The sequence below is a fragment of the Biomphalaria glabrata genome, chromosome 1 (assembly GCF_947242115.1).
Source record: "Biomphalaria glabrata chromosome 1, xgBioGlab47.1, whole genome shotgun sequence".
Taxonomy (NCBI): domain Eukaryota; kingdom Metazoa; phylum Mollusca; class Gastropoda; family Planorbidae; genus Biomphalaria; species Biomphalaria glabrata.
In genome coordinates this window covers 49,693,620-49,712,324 of record NC_074711.1, presented here as the reverse complement: position 1 = coordinate 49,712,324, position 18,705 = coordinate 49,693,620, and the positions used below count along the sequence as shown (strand labels likewise).

The following is an 18,705-nucleotide window of genomic DNA, read 5'->3' as shown; positions in this document are numbered from 1 at the left end:
ACATATAGGCCTACTTTTTTATTTGCATCCTCTAATCATAATAGGCATAAGACACCACTAACATTTCTTTAGACCATCAGTTTCAGGCCTAGATGAAAAAAAGCATTTTCCCAAGGCCACAATTGAATACCCAACTCCCTTTTTACACACTACATTTATTTTGGTTTTCTGTCTTCAAAATATAAGGAAATATCAATTAACTTGGTTTTATTAATTGTAATTGTTTATTTAGTTCCTTTTGAATGTAGAGAAATGACAGTGCTCCAAATATCATTCCTTGCTTTCTCTCTTGAAAAAAAAAGGAATATACTCTGGATCTATCTATTTTGATGCTAATAGGATTTTTAAAAATGTATAGGCCTACTGTGTCTAAAAGAAAGCGGAACTGATGTAAGGCATATGAAAAATAAGCTGACATAGGTAAAAAAAAATAGCTTTAAAAACACAGAATTTGTGTGCTATTTTTTATTCTTTATATAGGCCTATAAACTACAGCCTTTTGGGGAAATACCGAAAATAAACTTCAAAGGTTTGAAAGAAAGCTTGCGTTTTTTTCCTGAATTGCAGTGGTCAGGATGTGAATCTGCCAAAACTGGTTCTTAGTAAAGTTCTAGGAGGTTAAAGGAACCTGTGTATGAAATTTCATATAAATCCATACGACAGTTTAAGAGATCTCTTGATCAATCAGTCAGTGAATGGTAATTCTTAGAAATATAATATAGATAATAAGACAAATCCCATTAATTGGACCACCCCTTTATTTGGACTAATCCTAAAGTAGGGTAACAAAGCAAATCTATTATATAGGGCCCTGACTAACAGATTCATTCAACACTCATCATTATTTCTTTCACTTGAGATGCAGGGGAAAATATGAAAATTTAACCTGTTATTACTTACATTGTGCTTATATTACTCAAATATCTCACTATTGAAATGGCAGCAGCAAATTTTCCATAGAACGATTTCTTGTTAGCAGTTTCATCCCAGTACATTTTTTTAAAACAGACATATTAATGTTTAATAGCAATAAATTGTACTTCTTTTTTACAAGTAACATAGAGCCTATCAAATAGTTTGAGAGATGCTGGTTTACTAATTCTCTCACTTAGGGATGCTAAAAAAATTAACCCAATTATTCCTTAGCATATACTTGGAATAAATAAGCAATTTAAGAAATCTGGTTACCAAAAGGGTAAATTTTGTTCAAATTGTTTTTTCTTCACTTTTTTTTTTCAATCCATTTTTTTTTTAAATACTACTTTTTTTTCAATTAAGCCATATTATGTTTTTATTTCCTCTTCCTTTAATCTAATAAATTACAGATGATCTTTCATGATCAAAATAAAAATCAACAGGCATAACTGGTTTTATTGCTAGTCCTATATCTACGTGTAATGATATTCTCTTATTAGGACCAAAATTATGTTTCATCGGACCAAAGAACATGAGACTGAATTACAAAAAAAAAAAAAGCCACATGAGGCTGTATTAAAATATAGTTCAATGAGTATCAAAGAAATGGCAATGAGACTTTCTAACCCCAAAAAATACAACAAAAGACTGATCACATTTACTGTAACATGTTTAATATTGATGCATATTTGGAACTTCAAAGATATAAATAAATATTTTCTTTTTGAATTATCATTTAAGTTTTGTATGAATATTAATTGACAAGTTATAAGAAGCAATTGTTGAACCAAGTTCATGATAAACATGATATAAGAAGCAAAGGTTGGACCAAACTATCTGTCTAATGTTAAACAAGATAAAGCAAAAGTTGAACCAAGCTTATCTTTGTCTAATGTTAGACATATTCGAAGCAAAATTTGAACCAAGGTCTAAGGTTTGGTGTATCATTGTACAATATTAATGAAAAAAATCAGCTACAAAGAATGATGACAGTATAAACTAAATCTTTGCAACGCTCCTGATTTTAGAAACATGTAGGAGATAGGTGACATGTGAGTAAACTAAGAATATGAAGTTGGATTCAGTAACAAAGATGTTTGTCACTAACATAATGTTTTATACAGATGGTTTCATTTCCTTGGCTTCTTGAGAACCTGTTTCATTCACAGAGAGTGGATATGCGCTGTCTCCTGCAACTCCCATTACAAGCATCCACAGATTGACAGGCTTCTCAGCTTTGTGACTATCTAGATAAGTGTGAGCAGATATCTCATACTCTCTGCCAAAAAATGTGCTGAAAAAAAATGTGTTTTCAAAGATCTAGGCTGTAAGGGTTGCTTCTTAAATAAAATACTGAATCATTCTATACTTTAAGGAATAGATTTTTCAAACAAAAAAATTATGGCTGATTATGTAACATACATTGCAATATTCAACTTGAATTCAACAACTATTTCAATGCTATTAATTGTTTAACAGATATATGTTCTAGTTTCTTTTATAATAACTGAAGACTACTATACTTTATTTCTAATGTTCTCTTCATATACCGGTATTGAAAAGTTATGTTAAATTTAAGGTGGAGTTAAACTCAAGAGAATTATAAACGAGATGAGAAACAACACACGCTTTTGTGACTAAAGCTTTTTATAGTCATCAAAAAATTGATTCTGTGCTAGCATCATAGCTTATAATGAATTGATATGGATGATGTTCTGCTACTTGCTTCTTAATTTGTAATAATAATAGTATTAGAGATTTTCTACAGCTATGCCTGAGTTCAAAACTTACTTGATCATATAGTTTTCTTCCACACACAGATTCTGCCTGGTTTTACAATGTTGTATTACGCAAGCATCATTGGCCTAAATTGGATCAAATTAAAAACTTATATCAATAATCTCTTTCTCTGTCTTTCTTTCTCTTTATATTTATCTATCTATCTATATATTTATATACTAGCTGATACCTGTGCTACACTATGGATGAAGTATATATATCACTTAAGTTTATTTGCCTGGAACACTTTTAAACCTATCCATAAAATGACCCACTACAACATTCCTCCACCCCCAATGCATTTTTCTAATCCTCAGATTCTAGGTCCTTCTTACAAAACTTATATCAACTCTGTCTGTCTGGTAAAAATTTTGTACCTGTTATTTCTTCCAACCCAATCTTTGATCAAGTTGACATTTTGCACAACTTAAAAAATTTTAATTTTGCACAATTTAAAAAATTAACCAATTAGTTAGTTAACTATTGGTTGTTAATTATTTTGCTTGGTATCAAACAAGGGAAAAGAAATAGTTCTTGTTTGATGTGGTGGTATAAGTTGAATTAGTCCCCTTTATACATTGCTTAAAGTTTGAAAACTAACAATAGATAACTTCTATGTCATAAGCACATCGCTGGCACAATTGTTATTGAATTGGCCTGAGGGGCCTGAGCCCTTGAGTTGGAATTCAAGTCGAACAACCTTTTTATTTTATAAATGCATTTAAAAAGTGATAGTTAACCCAGATATTCCATACTTTCTCCTCCCAACTGGTCCAGACAAGTGATAGGATCATAGCGCATTTAGAAAGCTAAAAGCATGAAACTGCGCTAAACAAAAACAATTGGTAAAAATATTTCTAATCGCACAGATTTATAATTGTTAATCTAGATCTATTCGAAATTTAAGAAAGAAAAAAAAAGCACTATTCACAACTTAGTTTACTCTTAACATAATTATTTTTATTTAATCAGTTATGGATCGACTAGATCTAGACAGGCACCTTATTTAGAATATCCCATTGTATCATTCTAATGAAATGACTTTCCTTGAATTCTAAGTTGCACATAAAACAGCTCACATTACAATGCTACCTCACAGCTGACACAATTTTCTAGCCCCCAAATTCTATACAAGTCCCCTTTATTTTTGTTATTTTCATCCTCAATTGAATGACCCACAAACCTATGGAGTATTCACAACACTTCTTAGGCCCAACAGTTGTAGCCTTCCATCTACCTGTACTATAGTACCCTCCACATATACATACAATATTTTCAAATGAAACTCCCCTTTCCAAGAAACAGTTTGAAGGAAGAAACATCACTATTTGCAACATGCATTTATTTTTATTTTGTCAGTCATGGCTCTAGATCTAGAGAGTCACCTTTTTAAAAAAAATAATTCCCACTTTCACAAACCATATTATACAACCCCTTTAAAAAAACACAAACAGTTGTCAGTCATGGCTCTAGATCTAGAGAGTCACCTTTTTTTAAAAAATAATTCCCATTTTCACAAACCATATTATACAACCCCTTTAAAAAAACACAAACACTCACACATTTAATAGGCCCTTATATTCACTGTGACAATTTTTTGGACTTTTAATTTTTGCTTTAGAATAGAGCCATACTTATCATTAACTACAGCCTTTAAATTGAATGAAAGAAAGTTATGCACCAAAAAAGTGTTAATAAGTGCTTATGCGAAAGGAGTAATTGTTTTTTTACATTAGACATTTTTAAAAAATATCAGGTTTCAAATACATATGTGGATGAATTTGCAAATAAAAAAATCATTTTTGTTAAATTGAACAGCTGCGGTTTCAATCTTAAAAATGGCTTAGTTGTCCTAGGCTTGAGTTAAGAAAGAACAGGTTACATTTTAGTATTTTATCATTCACAGCAAGTAGAAAAATTAGTGATGATTAGTCAGTTAGTGGTCAGGACCAAGAAATTAATATTGTAGAAATGTATATGCTATTACCCTAGCTGACTGATTCATTCATTCAATACTCATCTCTAGTTCTTCTACTTGGGCTGGACCTGTTATTATTTATTTATTTATTCACAGTTTTGTCCCAGTACTTTTTTATAAAGTCGACATAAAAATGTTAAATAGCACACAATTGTACTTTCTTCCACTACAAGCACTCATTAACACTATTAGGTGCATAATATTAACTTTAAAAGTTTAATTATACTCATTTTATCTTCCTTTATTTTAATACCATGCCATGCAGACAAAGTCAAAACAAACAAAAGCTATTAATAAAACCAAATGGATATTTTCTTTGTACTAAAAAAATCTGAAATTTCACCCAGTTATTCCTTAGTATACATTTGGAATAACTAAGCATTTTCTGAAATCAGTTATGCACTACAAATGACCACTACTGTACATTTTTCCAAATCAATTTTGTTGGGTTTTTTTCATGTTTAATTCCATTCATTTTTAATTCCATCATATTGTGTTTTCATTTCCTCTACTTTTTAATTACAGATTCTTTGATGATTAAAATAAACAAATACATTATATAAAAGCAAATTTAATATTTCCTTTTTTGATGCACTTGAAATATCTGTATAAATGTGCATGTGCAAGTGTTGGCAAATTTACTATAATATGAGATGTAAAGTCTGTAGCAGTAGAAGCACTATTATATTATGAATAGATCTAGATAAAAAAAAGTATTGTACATCTTGAACTAAAAATCAAACCAATTCTCACAGGGAATATGAGGGCCTTTCATAACTTTTTAAAATAGTTTTTTTTTGTCTGTAAAATGGTTTTGGGAGTTTCTTTTTTTTTTATGGGCGTCAACTAACAGGAAAATAGATGGAGTTTATAAGATGCTGGATGTACAGTTTTTATGTATAACTGACAAAATATATCATGTGTAATAAACTAAATTGCAAACAATGGTGTCATGTACACGAAGTTATAGAAGCAAATTGAAATGTATGTATAACTTTTTTGTTGTTGTTGTTGTGGGTAAAGGTAAAGGATACATGAGGTTCTTCTTCTTCTAGCCAGCTTTATTGCTGCTGAGCTGTCAGCTCTTTTGCAGACTGTGCCAAGGAAATAAAATGTGCAGTTTTCTTCAGTTGTACAGGGTGTTGGTTATGTTGGGCTGTAGTGAAAGTAGGGTCTGCCTAAGGTGGATTAGGAAGGAGCATTCACAGAGTATAGTATATTGTTTACGGTTTCAAAAGGGTGGGCGCAGTGTCTGCAAAGGGGGAGTTGTGTGGAGTTTACTTTGTTCAGATGGTAATTTAATAGAGGTGAGTGTCCTGTTCTTAGTTGGAAATTGTAGATTGTTCTTTGCGGGGGAGGAAGTTAATACTGTCCAGTTTGTTAGGCACCTGATGCCCGTTGGTTAAGCCACTCCTCTTTGTGATTGTTGACTAACATTGACCTTAGGGTGAGGTAGTTTACAGGTCTATCTGGTTTTTCCATAGATGAACCTGCCTTTGATAGCTTATCTGCCTTTTCATTTCCCATGATGCCAATTTGTCCAGGGATCCACTGTAGTGTGATATTGATATTTAATTTTGATATCATCTGATGGATTATCACAATGAGTGTTGTCAACTCTCTTGGGCTGTTTGAGGTGCTGCTGTTAAGTGCTTGCAGAGTGGATTGGGAGTCTGTAAAGATAACAATATCTGATGGTGATTGCACTTCTTCATATAATTTGTTTTCCACTGTCTGTAGTGCTATGATAATTGCCTCAATTTCAGCTTGAAAGTTTGAGCAGTAATCACCACAGGGTGCACTTATTTCAAACTGTTTATTTTTAGGGAAGACCAGGAAGGCACCAAGACAAGCATTGATGGTGGCTTTGAAGGCCAATCCCTCGGTATATATATGGATGGCTGTTTTTGGATAGCTTTCAATTGTTTTGAGCATGCCTACTTTGAGCTCCAGTGGATTTGATTCTTTTGTTAAGGTGTTACTTAGGTGTTTTAATGGTTGGTTGTTTGTAGTTTAGTTTGGGTGTTATGTTTGAAAATCTGGTAATTTTTTTCTCTGTTACTTGGTAAATGGTGTTTTAGGGCTAGTTGGTCAGTAAGTTGGATCAGAGTTCTTTACTTTTTATGGTTGTTTTTCCTATTTCCCTGTGTTAGTAGTTTATTAGGATGATTGTCCTCCAACTTTCTGTATCTCTCAATAGCTTCTAATGCTGCTCTGTTGCTTGCGCCTTAACTTAAGAGGTTCAATAGTGGAGTCTATTTCACAGGCTGCTGTGAGAGTAAAGGGCTTGGTTTTGGATTGTGTCTAATGATGATTGATAGGTTTTGTTGGTGGCTACTTGTATGGAGAGACAGTTATCCATTACAGATCTGACGTATCCAGTGTATAACTGTCTTAAGGTTTTCTTTTCAGCTTCCCAGGATGTTCCTGCTAGGTGTTTTATTATGTTTAATCTTTGTGATGCCTTTTCTTTTAAATCTGCCATAAAGTGTTTTAAAGACAGTCTTTGGTCTAATTTTACACCAAGATATGTTGGATTTTCTCCTTTATTTATTGGTTGTCAGTTTATTTTTAGGATGTAGTTTCTTTTTGCTGTTTTGTTGCTGTGGCTAAAGATTGAATAAACTGACTTTTCTTTGTTTATTTCCATTTTCCATAATTTTGAATATGTGGAGATAGTTGTGAGGGCTCTATTTAGTGTGGATCTAGTCAGCACTGGATATTTCTCTGTAGTCCAAATTAAAAGGTTGTCTGTGTAAAGTGCCTTATAGACCAAAATGATGTCAGGGAGGTCATTCATGAAGATTAGAAAGAGAGTGCAGCTAAGGGCTGAAACTTGTGGTAGTCCTTCTTCCAAACTTTTTTTTTACTAGAAATGGCAACTTCGAATGGGTTTGGATGGTTCTCTTTTTTAAGAATGCCCTGATCCAGCTGTACATTCTTCCATGGATGCCCATTTTTTTCATCTTCAAAAATAGACCTTTTCTCCACACTTTATCAGCAGGGCTTGTTACAAATCTATAAATACTGCTGTAGTGTGCTTGTTTTCATGAAATGAAAAGTCTATGTGGCAGAGCATTATGATGAGCAGGGTACAAAAGAAAAGGAAGGTTTAAACCAAGAGCAACATACAGCCTATCAAATATTTGGATATTGAATTGAGAAGCGAAAAATAGAGATTATATTTAGAACTGTTTTGTTCTTTTTGGAAGGGGACCAGTTTTGTTGACCCTATAGTTTTTGAATTAAAATGTTCATTATAGGTTCAATATTTGAATTATAAATAAACTGATTATAGTAGCAGTACTTTAACTGTTACTTAAATAGTTTCTAGCATCCCAGGATGGCTGCCTGGTCGTGCGGTCTGCGCGCTGGACTGTTGTTTGGATTTATCGATGGTCACGGGTTCAAACCCTGCCCGCTCCCATCCCCCATCGTCCTGCGGGAGGTTTGGACTAGGAAGTAAACTATCTTCAACTCTGAAGGAACATCCGAAACATGTAAAACATTTTACAACATTTGGAGCTTGCTGGCTAAAGATATTCCTTGAAAAAATAAATGTAGAAAAATAAACATATGCATAACAAGGGAGTGGAGATGAGAGAAAAGTGATACTAGAATTCACTGGCCAAAAGTAGGTGTGGATATTATAAAGCAGGTCATTTCCATTCAACATAACAAATATTATAATTTACAGACCAAAAGTAGGTGAGGGAAGCAATTTTTGAAATGGGACCGGGGGGGGGGGGGGGGGTCCCAGACCTTTTTTTAATGTAAAAAAAATAAATAAATACTGGTATACACTAATGGAAATAAATGAATGAGTGAAGCCAGTGTTTAATATAAGTAAACTATATTTTCAATTTTTTGTTTTTGTTATGTAATATTAATAATTTTTTTTTTAAAGCATTCAAATGATAGCTTTTAAGTAACATTCAAATAAATATGCTTATATTTCATTAATAAAATTTATCCTCTAAATATAACATGACTCTATTTCAGAATCAAATTAAAAAAACAAATGTAATTACTTTAACTGGTTCATGTTCATATTCCAGTCTAAGAAGTGGATTCTTATGTTCTATTTGCCATGAACATTGGAAAGAGAACTGAGGTACAAGATGTGCTACTTGGTGCCTTGCTTTATCTGTACAACGGCTGAAGAGTGTCACATCAGAATACAGAGCTAGCTGGAACCAAACAAAATTTGAAACTGTTAAATATTCATGCCAAATAGAAATTAGAAGTTGCAGTCTTGACAAATGACAACCATGTCAATGAGGACCAAACTTTTTGTGATAATGAATTCATCTTTGTTGTCCCAACTAAGAAAGCTGGCTGCAACAAATACAGAAACCAGACCAGAAATCGCTAGCATTCTTTATATGAGTCCATTCAAACTATTGAAATAGAGGTAGTCGAGAAATAGGTGCAAGCTCAGCATGAGAGCTAGGTTTCAGTGATATAATAGAGGCTTTAGTGAAAAGAGAAGTTTAAGTAAAACATGATGTTTTAGTGAAATAAGTGAGGTCTTGGCCTGAAATAAAAAGACTGAATTAATAATGTACAGTAATTGGAAAGTATAATTGTAGTTACATTGACTCAACTCAACAAGGTACATAGATATGAATTTAAGATTTTTTTTATATTTTGCTTGTTATTTTCCCCTGTCAAAAACCCTTTAAATTTGGTAGACTAAAAAATCTCTGCATATAAGTGAATTCAAATTCAGCTCAGCTTTACACTTGGCCATCAAGTTAAAGAGAGATGAACTTTACTAACTTTATTTTTGTAGAATGATAGATTTTAAAAAGAATTTCTTCAAAAGCAAAGAATATATATAAGAAGTAGTTCAGAGATGTATGTTTAGTCAAAATAGAAAGAAGATAGAATAAAGGGATATAACAAATAATGTTGCAAGCCAAAGAAAATTGTTTAGGTAGTGAGAGGCTAGAGATCGAGATGTGAACCAATTCAGGTGACTTCTTATGTTTCCTCACTTTTCCTATGAAAAGAGAGTCAATATAATATACCTTTATAAAAGTCATAGGGGCAGTCAAATCTATTATTTACATTACCTGTCCAATTTCAGGGGCAGCAGTTACCAAATAAAATGGCTGGCTGTAACGTAATTTCTCCCCTATTTGAGCATACTCATTTGCACTGTAAAAATGGATAAACACAATGAAACACAATGACATTTAGAAGATGTCTTTAAAAGAAAAGAATTTTTTTCAATATCAGTTCATTTCTAACAAGGCACAAGCATGTCTACACATAAGTCACAAGTATCATAGAGCAGAACTTTAATAGACATACACACACTTAAAGAATCACCTAATAGTGATAGCCTCAGGTTTGGCAACACTTTAATAACATAATAGTGAAAGCCGCAAATCAATAGCCAATGAATGTTAGCCTGACTGTCCCCCGCTACTGAATGTTAGCCCGACTGTCCACCACCAATGAATGTTAATCTGACTGTCCCCCATCACTGGATGTTAGCCCCACTGTCCCTTGTTACTGAATGTCAGTCTGATTGCCCCCCACCACTGGATGTTAGTCTGACTGTCCCCTATCACTTGATATAAGTCTGACTGTCCCCATCACTGGATGTTAGTCTGACTGTCCCTTGTCACTGGATGTTAGTCTGACTGTCCCCCATCACTGGATGTTAGTCTGACTGTCCCTTGTCACTGGATATTAGTCTGACTGTCCCCCATCACTGGATATTAGTCTGACTGTCCCTTGTCACTGGATATTAGTCTGTCCCCCCTCACTGGATGTTAGTCTGACTGTCCCTTGTCACTGGATGTTAGTCTGACTGTCCCTTGTCACTGGATGTTAGTCTGACTGTCCCTTGTCACTGGATATTAGTCTGTCCGACATCACTGGATGTTAGTCTGACTGTCCCTTGTCACTGGATGTTAGTCTGACTGTCCCCCATCACTGGATATTAGTCTGACTGTCCCTTGTCACTGGATATTAGTCTATCCCCCATCACTGCTGGATGTTAGTCTGACTTTCTGCCATCACTGGATGTTAGTCTGACTGTCCACCATCACTGGATGTTAGTCTGACTGTCCTCTATCACTGGATATAAGTCTGACTGTCCCCCATCACTGGATGTTAGTCTGACTGTCCACCATCACTGGATGTTAGTCTGACTGTCCCCTATCACTGGATATAAGTGTGACTGTCCCCCATCACTGGATGTTAGTCTGACTGTCCCCCATCACTGGATGTTAGTCTGACTGTCCCCCATCACTACTGGATGTTAGTCTGACTGTCCCCCATCACTGCTGGATGTTAGCCCCACTGTCCCTTGTCACTGGATGTTAGTCTCACTGTCCTCATCACTGGATGTTAGCCTGACTGTCCCCCATCACTGGATATTAGCCTCACTGTCCCTTGTCACTGAATGTCAGTCTGATTGTCCCTTATCACTGGATATTAGTCTGTCCGACATCACTGGATGTTAGTCTGACTGTCCCTTGTCACTGGATATTAGTCTATCCCCCATCACTGCTGGATGTTAGTCTGACTTTCTGCCATCACTGGATGTTAGTCTGACTGTCCCTTGTCACTGGATATTAGTCTGTCCGACATCACTGGATGTTAGTGTGACTGTCCCTTGTCACTGGATGTTAGTCTGACTGTCCCCCATCACTGGATATTAGTCTGACTGTCCCTTGTCACTGGATATTAGTCTATCCCCCATCACTGCTGGATGTTAGTCTGACTTTCTGCCATCACTGGATGTTAGTCTGACTGTCCCTTGTCACTGGATATTAGTCTGTCCGACATCACTGGATGTTAGTCTGACTGTCCCTTGTCACTGGATGTTAGTCTGACTGTCCCCCATCACTGGATATTAGTCTGACTGTCCCTTGTCACTGGATATTAGTCTATCCCCCATCACTGCTGGATGTTAGTCTGACTTTCTGCCATCACTGGATGTTAGTCTGACTGTCCACCATCACTGGATGTTAGTCTGACTGTCCTCTATCACTGGATATAAGTCTGACTGTCCCCCATCACTGGATGTTAGTCTGACTGTCCACCATCACTGGATGTTAGTCTGACTGTCCCCTATCACTGGATATAAGTGTGACTGTCCCCCATCGCTGGATGTTAGTATGACTGTCCCCCATCACTGGATGTTAGTCTGACTGTCCCCCATCACTACTGGATGTTAGTCTGACTGTCCCCCATCACTGCTGGATGTTAGCCCCACTGTCCCTTGTCACTGGATGTTAGTCTCACTGTCCTCATCACTGGATGTTAGCCTGACTGTTCCCCATCACTGGATATTAGCCTCACTGTCCCTTGTCACTGAATGTCAGTCTGATTGTCCCTTATCACTGGATATTAGTCTGACTGTCCCCAATCACTGCTGGATGTTAGCCCCACTGTCCCTTGTCACTGGATGTTAGTCTGACTACCCATCACTGGATGTTAGTCTGACTGTCCCCCATCACTGGATGTTAGCCCCACTGTTCCTTGTCACTGGATGTTAGTCTGAGTGTCCCCCATCACTGGATGTTAGTCTGAGTGTCCCCCACCACTGGATGTTAGTCTGACTGTCACTAAATGTTAGCCCCACTGTCCCTTGTCACTGAATGCTATCCCCATAGTCCCCCACAACTAAATATTAGTCCCAGAGTATCTACCACTGAATGCTAGCCAGACTATCCCTGCACCAAAGGCAGACCTTGAGTTGGTGACTTGATGATGAAGAGGCATATCTATAACAGCTAAAAGTCTGGGCATGGAGACGTAAAGCACAGGATAGATCAGAATGGCGAGATGTGCTAAAGCAGGCCAGGGCCCTCCATCATTGGCTGTAGCACCACTGGGATGGATGGATTCTTATAACTTAATGATAGCCTGACTATGATGAATGTTAGCCCAACTGTCTCCTGCCACTGTCGGAGATACACAAATATGTCAACATTGTCTAACTGTTTATCTATCAAAGTTCAGATGTCTTAACTTTACTTGAGAAGATTTAAAAGATGGAAATAAAAATGAACCATCTGTTTTGTCTTTATTACAAAGCTTATATCAACTCAATCTGTCTGTCCATCTGTCAGTGTGACCCTGGTAAAAAGTTTGAGCATGTTATTACTCCAACACCCATTATGGGATCAAGTTGAAACTTTGCACAATTATTCATTGATATAGACAAAATATGAATCATTAAAAAAGTAACCAATTGGTTAATTAATTACTGGTTATTAATCATTTTGTTTGATAACAACAAGGGAAATTAATCCTTCAGTATTGACAGATATGGTTAAATATGTCAGGTTTTGTCCCCTTAAGTAATTATACATGTTATTTCTAACACACCCATTCTTGGATCATGTTAAGACTGTAAACATTTATTTATTTACCTAACAAAACATGAATCAATTAAAAAATTAAACAATAAGTCAATTAAATATTGGTAATTTATTATTTTGCTTATTATCAAAAAGGGAAATAATTTCTACATTCTTGAGAGATATAGTTGTAAGTGTGGACAACCCTTTTTTTTCTTTATATTTTGTTTGCTTTTTTTTTTTTAATGTGGTAAAAACTTGCTTTATGTCATCATGTTTATGTATAGAAAGTGATACTCACGGCAACACCTTGAAGGCAGTACGAATACATGGTGACAACTTTTTAGTTCCCAAAACTAAAAGTGAAGCAGCTGAAGATCCTCCATCACTTTCATTATTCAAATCAGGGATATGAACAGCTAATGCACTGTCATCTCGCGGATACTGCCCCACACCATAAACAGTTCTGTCAGGGTTACCTAAGATACCATTTTATTCAAGTAAAAACAGCTGAATAAAAATTGTTTGGGTAAAATAATTCAATAAAATGTGTTCCAGTCAATAAAGTTTCATATCTTTAAAATGTCCAGTTTAATGTGTTTCTAATGCCTATGACACAATGAACTAGCCCAATGTTTTGTGTGTTCAGATCACATTGATTCTGACTGTTAATTTTTAAGATAGTTTTAATTTTAAGTAATTTGACTTGGATAAGTGTTATGGAGTGTGTGTGTGTGTTTCCTTAGGGACAGTGATGAGAGGTTAGGCAATTGGTTGGTGGCTATGCAGTGAGAATGATGAAATATGAGCTGAATAGTCATAATGCAGGTGTTGAGAACGAGAAATGACCCAGAGATTTGAAACAGTAAAGATATGTTTTTTGTAATGACTTAGATTTTGTTTAAAATATTGTTTTATATTATTACTACCAGTACTAGATTTATTTCATTTAATCTCAAGTTGAATTTATTTATATTGTAATAAAAGTTACATTAAGTTGTGTTTTTAAAAAGAAGTTTGTTCAAGTTATTTCAAATTCTACAACTGAAAATATAATATGCTTACATTGGTTTAGTTGTACTAGCAATCTGGTGCTACAAGTCAATGACCAAAGCAACAATAAGCTGAAAGACCCCTAAATAGCTGCCATATTTGAGGCACAAGTAGAGGACAGCACTCAATATCTTAGACTCCAATGACCAGGATATAAACATACTCGTCAATATTCTAAATACCAGTACAGCAGTCACAGATGGAGGTATTAGGCAAGCTTCGACCACCTAAAAAACCCTGGGTAACACAGGGTATACTCCAACTCTGTATGGCATGGGGTACTCTGGGCGACAATGGAAAAGTATTATGTAAAAAAAGTAATAATAATAAAAGTAATCCAGAACCTCTGTAAGCAGGCCACCTGTGTGGGGTACTTCATTGAGGGCTGGTTTAAAACCACAGTTGAAGTGAGACAAGGCTGCCTACTTTCACCAACTCTTTTCAATATCTTCCTTGAAAGCATAATGGAAGATGCTCTGAAGGTAAGAATTGGAGGAAGAAGAATTACCAACTTCAGCTTCACAGACAACATAGCTGGTCTGGCAGGGACAAAAGAAGAGCTAGCTGACTCAGTGATATGCATAGATAAGACATCCACAGCATATGGTAAAGTCAAAAACACAAATTACAACCAACAGTAAACAGGGCTTTAAAAGGGATATCCACTTTACAGGTGAAAGAAGTTTTATAAATACCTCAGAGCTGTCATTTCGACACTAAAATCCGACTGGTCATGGTCTCATTCTTATATGCTTGTGAATCTTAGGAGGATCCTAGCAATGGTATTGAGATGTTACAACATAAAAGATTGGACTGACCTGTCATTGAAAAAGATTCTATTACCAGGCAAAAGACAAAGAGGAAAGGAGAAAGATGGTCAAGAGATCTTGTGTAGTACCCCAATGATCCAACAGACTAAAGAAAAGGTGAAGGTGAAGATCAATTACATGCCATTTGGATCAATCATTGCTAGAAGTACCTTCAACCGAGCAATTTATAGATTGTAAAATGTTAGTAAAATGTTTTACATTTCAGATGTTCCTTCAGAGTATTCAAGAACAAAAAAGCAAGTCAGAAGAAAAAAAACTGTATTCATAAAAAGCACTACAGCACTCACTTCAACTTTAAGCAACCTCACAAAGAAATGAGAAACAAATAATACAGCACTCTCTTCAACTTTTACCTATAGTACAGTCTGTAACAAGCGAAATACAAAAAAGACTTTTGTTTAAAACAAAACTTATATTAAGTATTTCAGTTAGTTTGGATCAGTCATGTAATTAAATTTTTAATAGATCTAGACCAGACAGACAGAGTGAGTTGATATAAGATTTGTAAAAAAAATAATGTTAGTTCAATAACAAAATACTATTTCAGAAAATTTGTTGAATAGGTTGTCAGGTCAATGTGGCTCATTCGTTCAAAGAAGTTGGTTTGTCTAACAGTCTAATAATGTTGCTTGAGCTCAACAAATCCATTGTAATAAAGTAAATAAACAGCTTGACACCTACACAATTTTGAAGTTAACAGTGGGTCTCTACATTTCTGAATTTCAAAACAATATTAACATTAATAATGTAATAATGAAAGAGCTAAATAAACCTTGAGAAGCTGGTTAATTCTTTTCTATAACTTTGTAGAATGTTTTCTTTTTTAAATTTAGCCATGTCCTACACTTGTTATGTTAACTAGAAAGATTATTAAATAATTATTTCACAAGTAATAAATTGAGATAATATGAATATAATAAATTGTCTGTAATAAATTGTGACTGAAAAAATGTAACAAAGGTAGACCAAGGAATACTTTGTATAAGGTATAGTCCTTGAATGGCTAGAAATGTTCAATGAAAAGTATGGCCTAACTCTAGACTTACCTTTATTCACTATCAGAACAGTATCCCCAAATCGTATGTGACCATCTGGTGATGTGCTAAGTTGAACCTAGTGAGAATTATAGTAATAGCAATGTTCATTGTTACAAGAATATTAGCTACGTTTAAAAATAAGATTTAATACAATGTAATTACTGTGTTAAACAGCATTGTTTTTTATCCTCCATTCTTGATCTTCAATTGTTTGAAACAAAGATACATTTTTTGAAGTAAAATTATTAGTTTTTGAATCCAAAACAAGCAAAATATAAAATATATAATACTTTTACTTTTATATTACTTTTATAATATAATACTTTTTAAAAAAAGCTTATCTAAGGGGGAAGAGCTCGGCCCTTAGAAATATATCTTTCAATAATTTACAAGCTATTTACCTTATTCAATATCAAACAAAATTATTAATTACCAATAATTAATTAACTGATTATTTGGGTAAGGGTTAGTTTTTTTTTGGATAAAATAAATAATTTTTTAAAGTATCTACTTGATTGGAGAATGCGTAAGGGAGAAATGGCAATAACAATTATTTAGGGGGAAAAAAAACAACAAATTTAGCCATATCTGTGAATACTGAAGGATTAGTTTCCCTTGCTGGTATCAAATAAAATAATTAATTACCAGTAATTAATTCACCAATCGGTTACTTTTTATTTCATTGATTCGTGTCTTGTCTATGCCAATGAATAATTGTGCAAAGTTTCAACTTGATCTGAGAATGGTTGTGGGAGAAATAACATTTACACACTTTTACCAGATAGACAGACAGACAAAGTGAATTGATATAAGCTTTGTAAAAATGAGATTGATAAAATATTACTTCTTACAGGATTAGTCATTTTTCCAATGATTCCACTTGATTTTTGAATTTGTAGTTGGCCATTAGCTCTTCTATGCAAAAAATCTTTAAGTGTGTCCTAGAATTTGCATATTTAAAAATGTAAAATCAAATTTATATAGTAATATTAATGTTTTGTAGTTAAATAAAAGTAACAATTAAAAATAAGAATATCTTATCAATTACAGATGTTTCTTCAAAAGAGAAGAAAATTATATCAAAAGAATATCCCTGTGTCAATCTAGCCATGCATGTTAATCAATGACTTAAAATCTGCCAAGTTATTGGTTTTCCTGGCTGATTTAGGCAACTCATTCCATTCTCTTATAGCACTAGAGAAAAAGGAACATCTGAACAAGTTTATCCTAGCATAAGGAATAAGAAATAGAACCATGCAAAGTAAGCAAAATAGGGGCTGTGCCCCATTCTACACTGCCCAATTGTTGTTTGTTCCAATCCAGCATGGATCGCCTTTGTCCGAGTGAAGCAAATGCTGCAAGACTCCATGGGCCTTGTTGGAGCCATCACAGAATTTCAATCACTTTACATGTACCCATTCTTGGATTATAGTGGATTATAGTGGTAGCCTGGTTAAACATACTTGGGGCTACAAAAGCGGCCCTAACTACACTGCAGTCTGCACTGTATCATTGCTCCTTACGCCACAATGTGAGAGCATCCAGTGCATGAAAATCACAGCTCCAATAAATTGGTGGATATTATCTGTGGCACCAGGGCTTTTTCTACCAAAGATGAATTCCCCCCAAGCCACTCATAGCATGAGTCTGTGACCATTACAGCAGATGTTGCAATGGTTTGTTTTTTACAGATCTTTTCCCAAAAAGTGGTGAGGTGTCATTGTAATAACAGTGATTTCAGCATTGAATATATGTAAAACAAAATTGAATTATTAATTAAAATAAATCATTGTTTAAAATGTAGATTTATTCTTGATTAAAACTAAAGAATCTAGATTTTTTTTTTTACTGTAAAAAATGTACAAGATTTATTATCTAGATCTAGTATAGAATCTGAATTTGGTAATTTGGATCCAAATAAAAATATTAAATAAACGATAGTATAATGGATGATGATAATCATGATATTTATATTATTATTTTTGTGATCTGCATTTTTTTCTGTATATTCTTAAAATATAATAGAAAATGGATTCTGCTTATCTAGTTACGTGAGCTAATACCATTATTTTATTTTTATTTAATTATCATTTCTAAATTCTATAGATAGTGTTACAAAAAAATAAGTAATAATATAGAATATAGGCTACTGTCATTTAAATTTTAAAAAATTTAAATGATTTCATATGTTATTTATTCTTAATGATAATGATAGGTGTCAATGAACTTAATGATTAATGATTATCATTAATTATCATCATCATGATTATGTCATTTATGACGATTCATGATTGTCAAATTATTTTAATGAATTAATTCATTTCTTTTTACCTCCTCTAACTGAATTTCTTCATTCCAATTGCCTACCCTCACTGATGGGCTGTAAGTTCTCACATGGGCCATTATAAAACTATTAGATCTAAATCTATAAAATAACCTTTTTATGACTCATTAAAAATACAAAACAAATTAAAACCAAATGCAAACATCGAATCCAAGATTGATTGTGGTTCCTTAACAACGGAAAAGCGAATCGTGGTTACCAATAAGAATTTACGTCTATCTTTCGACACTTCGGCACTGTTAAAGCAGTCTTAAACTATTTACACCTACTGATAAATTCTATTAAAAGTTTCAGAATCGTTGTATAACGTAGTCCCATAAACCTAATTATATGAAATATGTACTGTTGTACATATAGACCTGTGCGTATAATAGTCCTCTCTCATGATTATATTTATATTTAGGATATCTAATAATTTAATTCACACGTGAAGACATATCGA

At 34.1% G+C, this 18,705-nt stretch overlaps 1 protein-coding gene across 1 annotated transcript; it reads right to left on the bottom strand.

Annotated features, from left to right (window-relative positions):
- Positions 1 to 1,567: 1,567 nt before the first annotated feature.
- LOC106052828 (cilia- and flagella-associated protein 161-like) lies at positions 1,568 to 18,450 on the bottom strand. The gene is made up of 8 exons (XM_013208292.2): positions 18,251 to 18,450; positions 16,771 to 16,860; positions 15,929 to 15,995; positions 13,301 to 13,478; positions 9,751 to 9,835; positions 8,704 to 8,862; positions 2,707 to 2,780; positions 1,568 to 2,209 (listed from the first exon to the last, which is right to left on the bottom strand). The coding sequence occupies exons 1-8, from the start codon at positions 18,320 to 18,322 to the stop codon at positions 2,032 to 2,034; spliced, it is 903 nt and encodes a 300-aa protein (XP_013063746.1). The 5' UTR covers positions 18,323 to 18,450; the 3' UTR covers positions 1,568 to 2,031.
- Between the last annotated feature and the right edge of the window lie 255 nt (positions 18,451 to 18,705).

Excerpts from the sequence above, each read along its gene's own strand:
- LOC106052828 (XM_013208292.2), bottom strand. The coding sequence starts at position 18,322 with ATGGCCCATGTGAGAACTTACAGCCCATCAGTGAGGGTAGGCAATTGG. Across the intron at positions 15,996-16,770 it reads TTGGAAAAATGACTAATCCT|GTTCAACTTAGCACATCACC; the intron begins GTAAGAAGTAAT and ends AATTCTCACTAG. Across the intron at positions 2,781-8,703 it reads ATGAACATGAACCAGTTAAA|GCCAATGATGCTTGCGTAAT; the intron begins GTAATTACATTT and ends GATCCAATTTAG.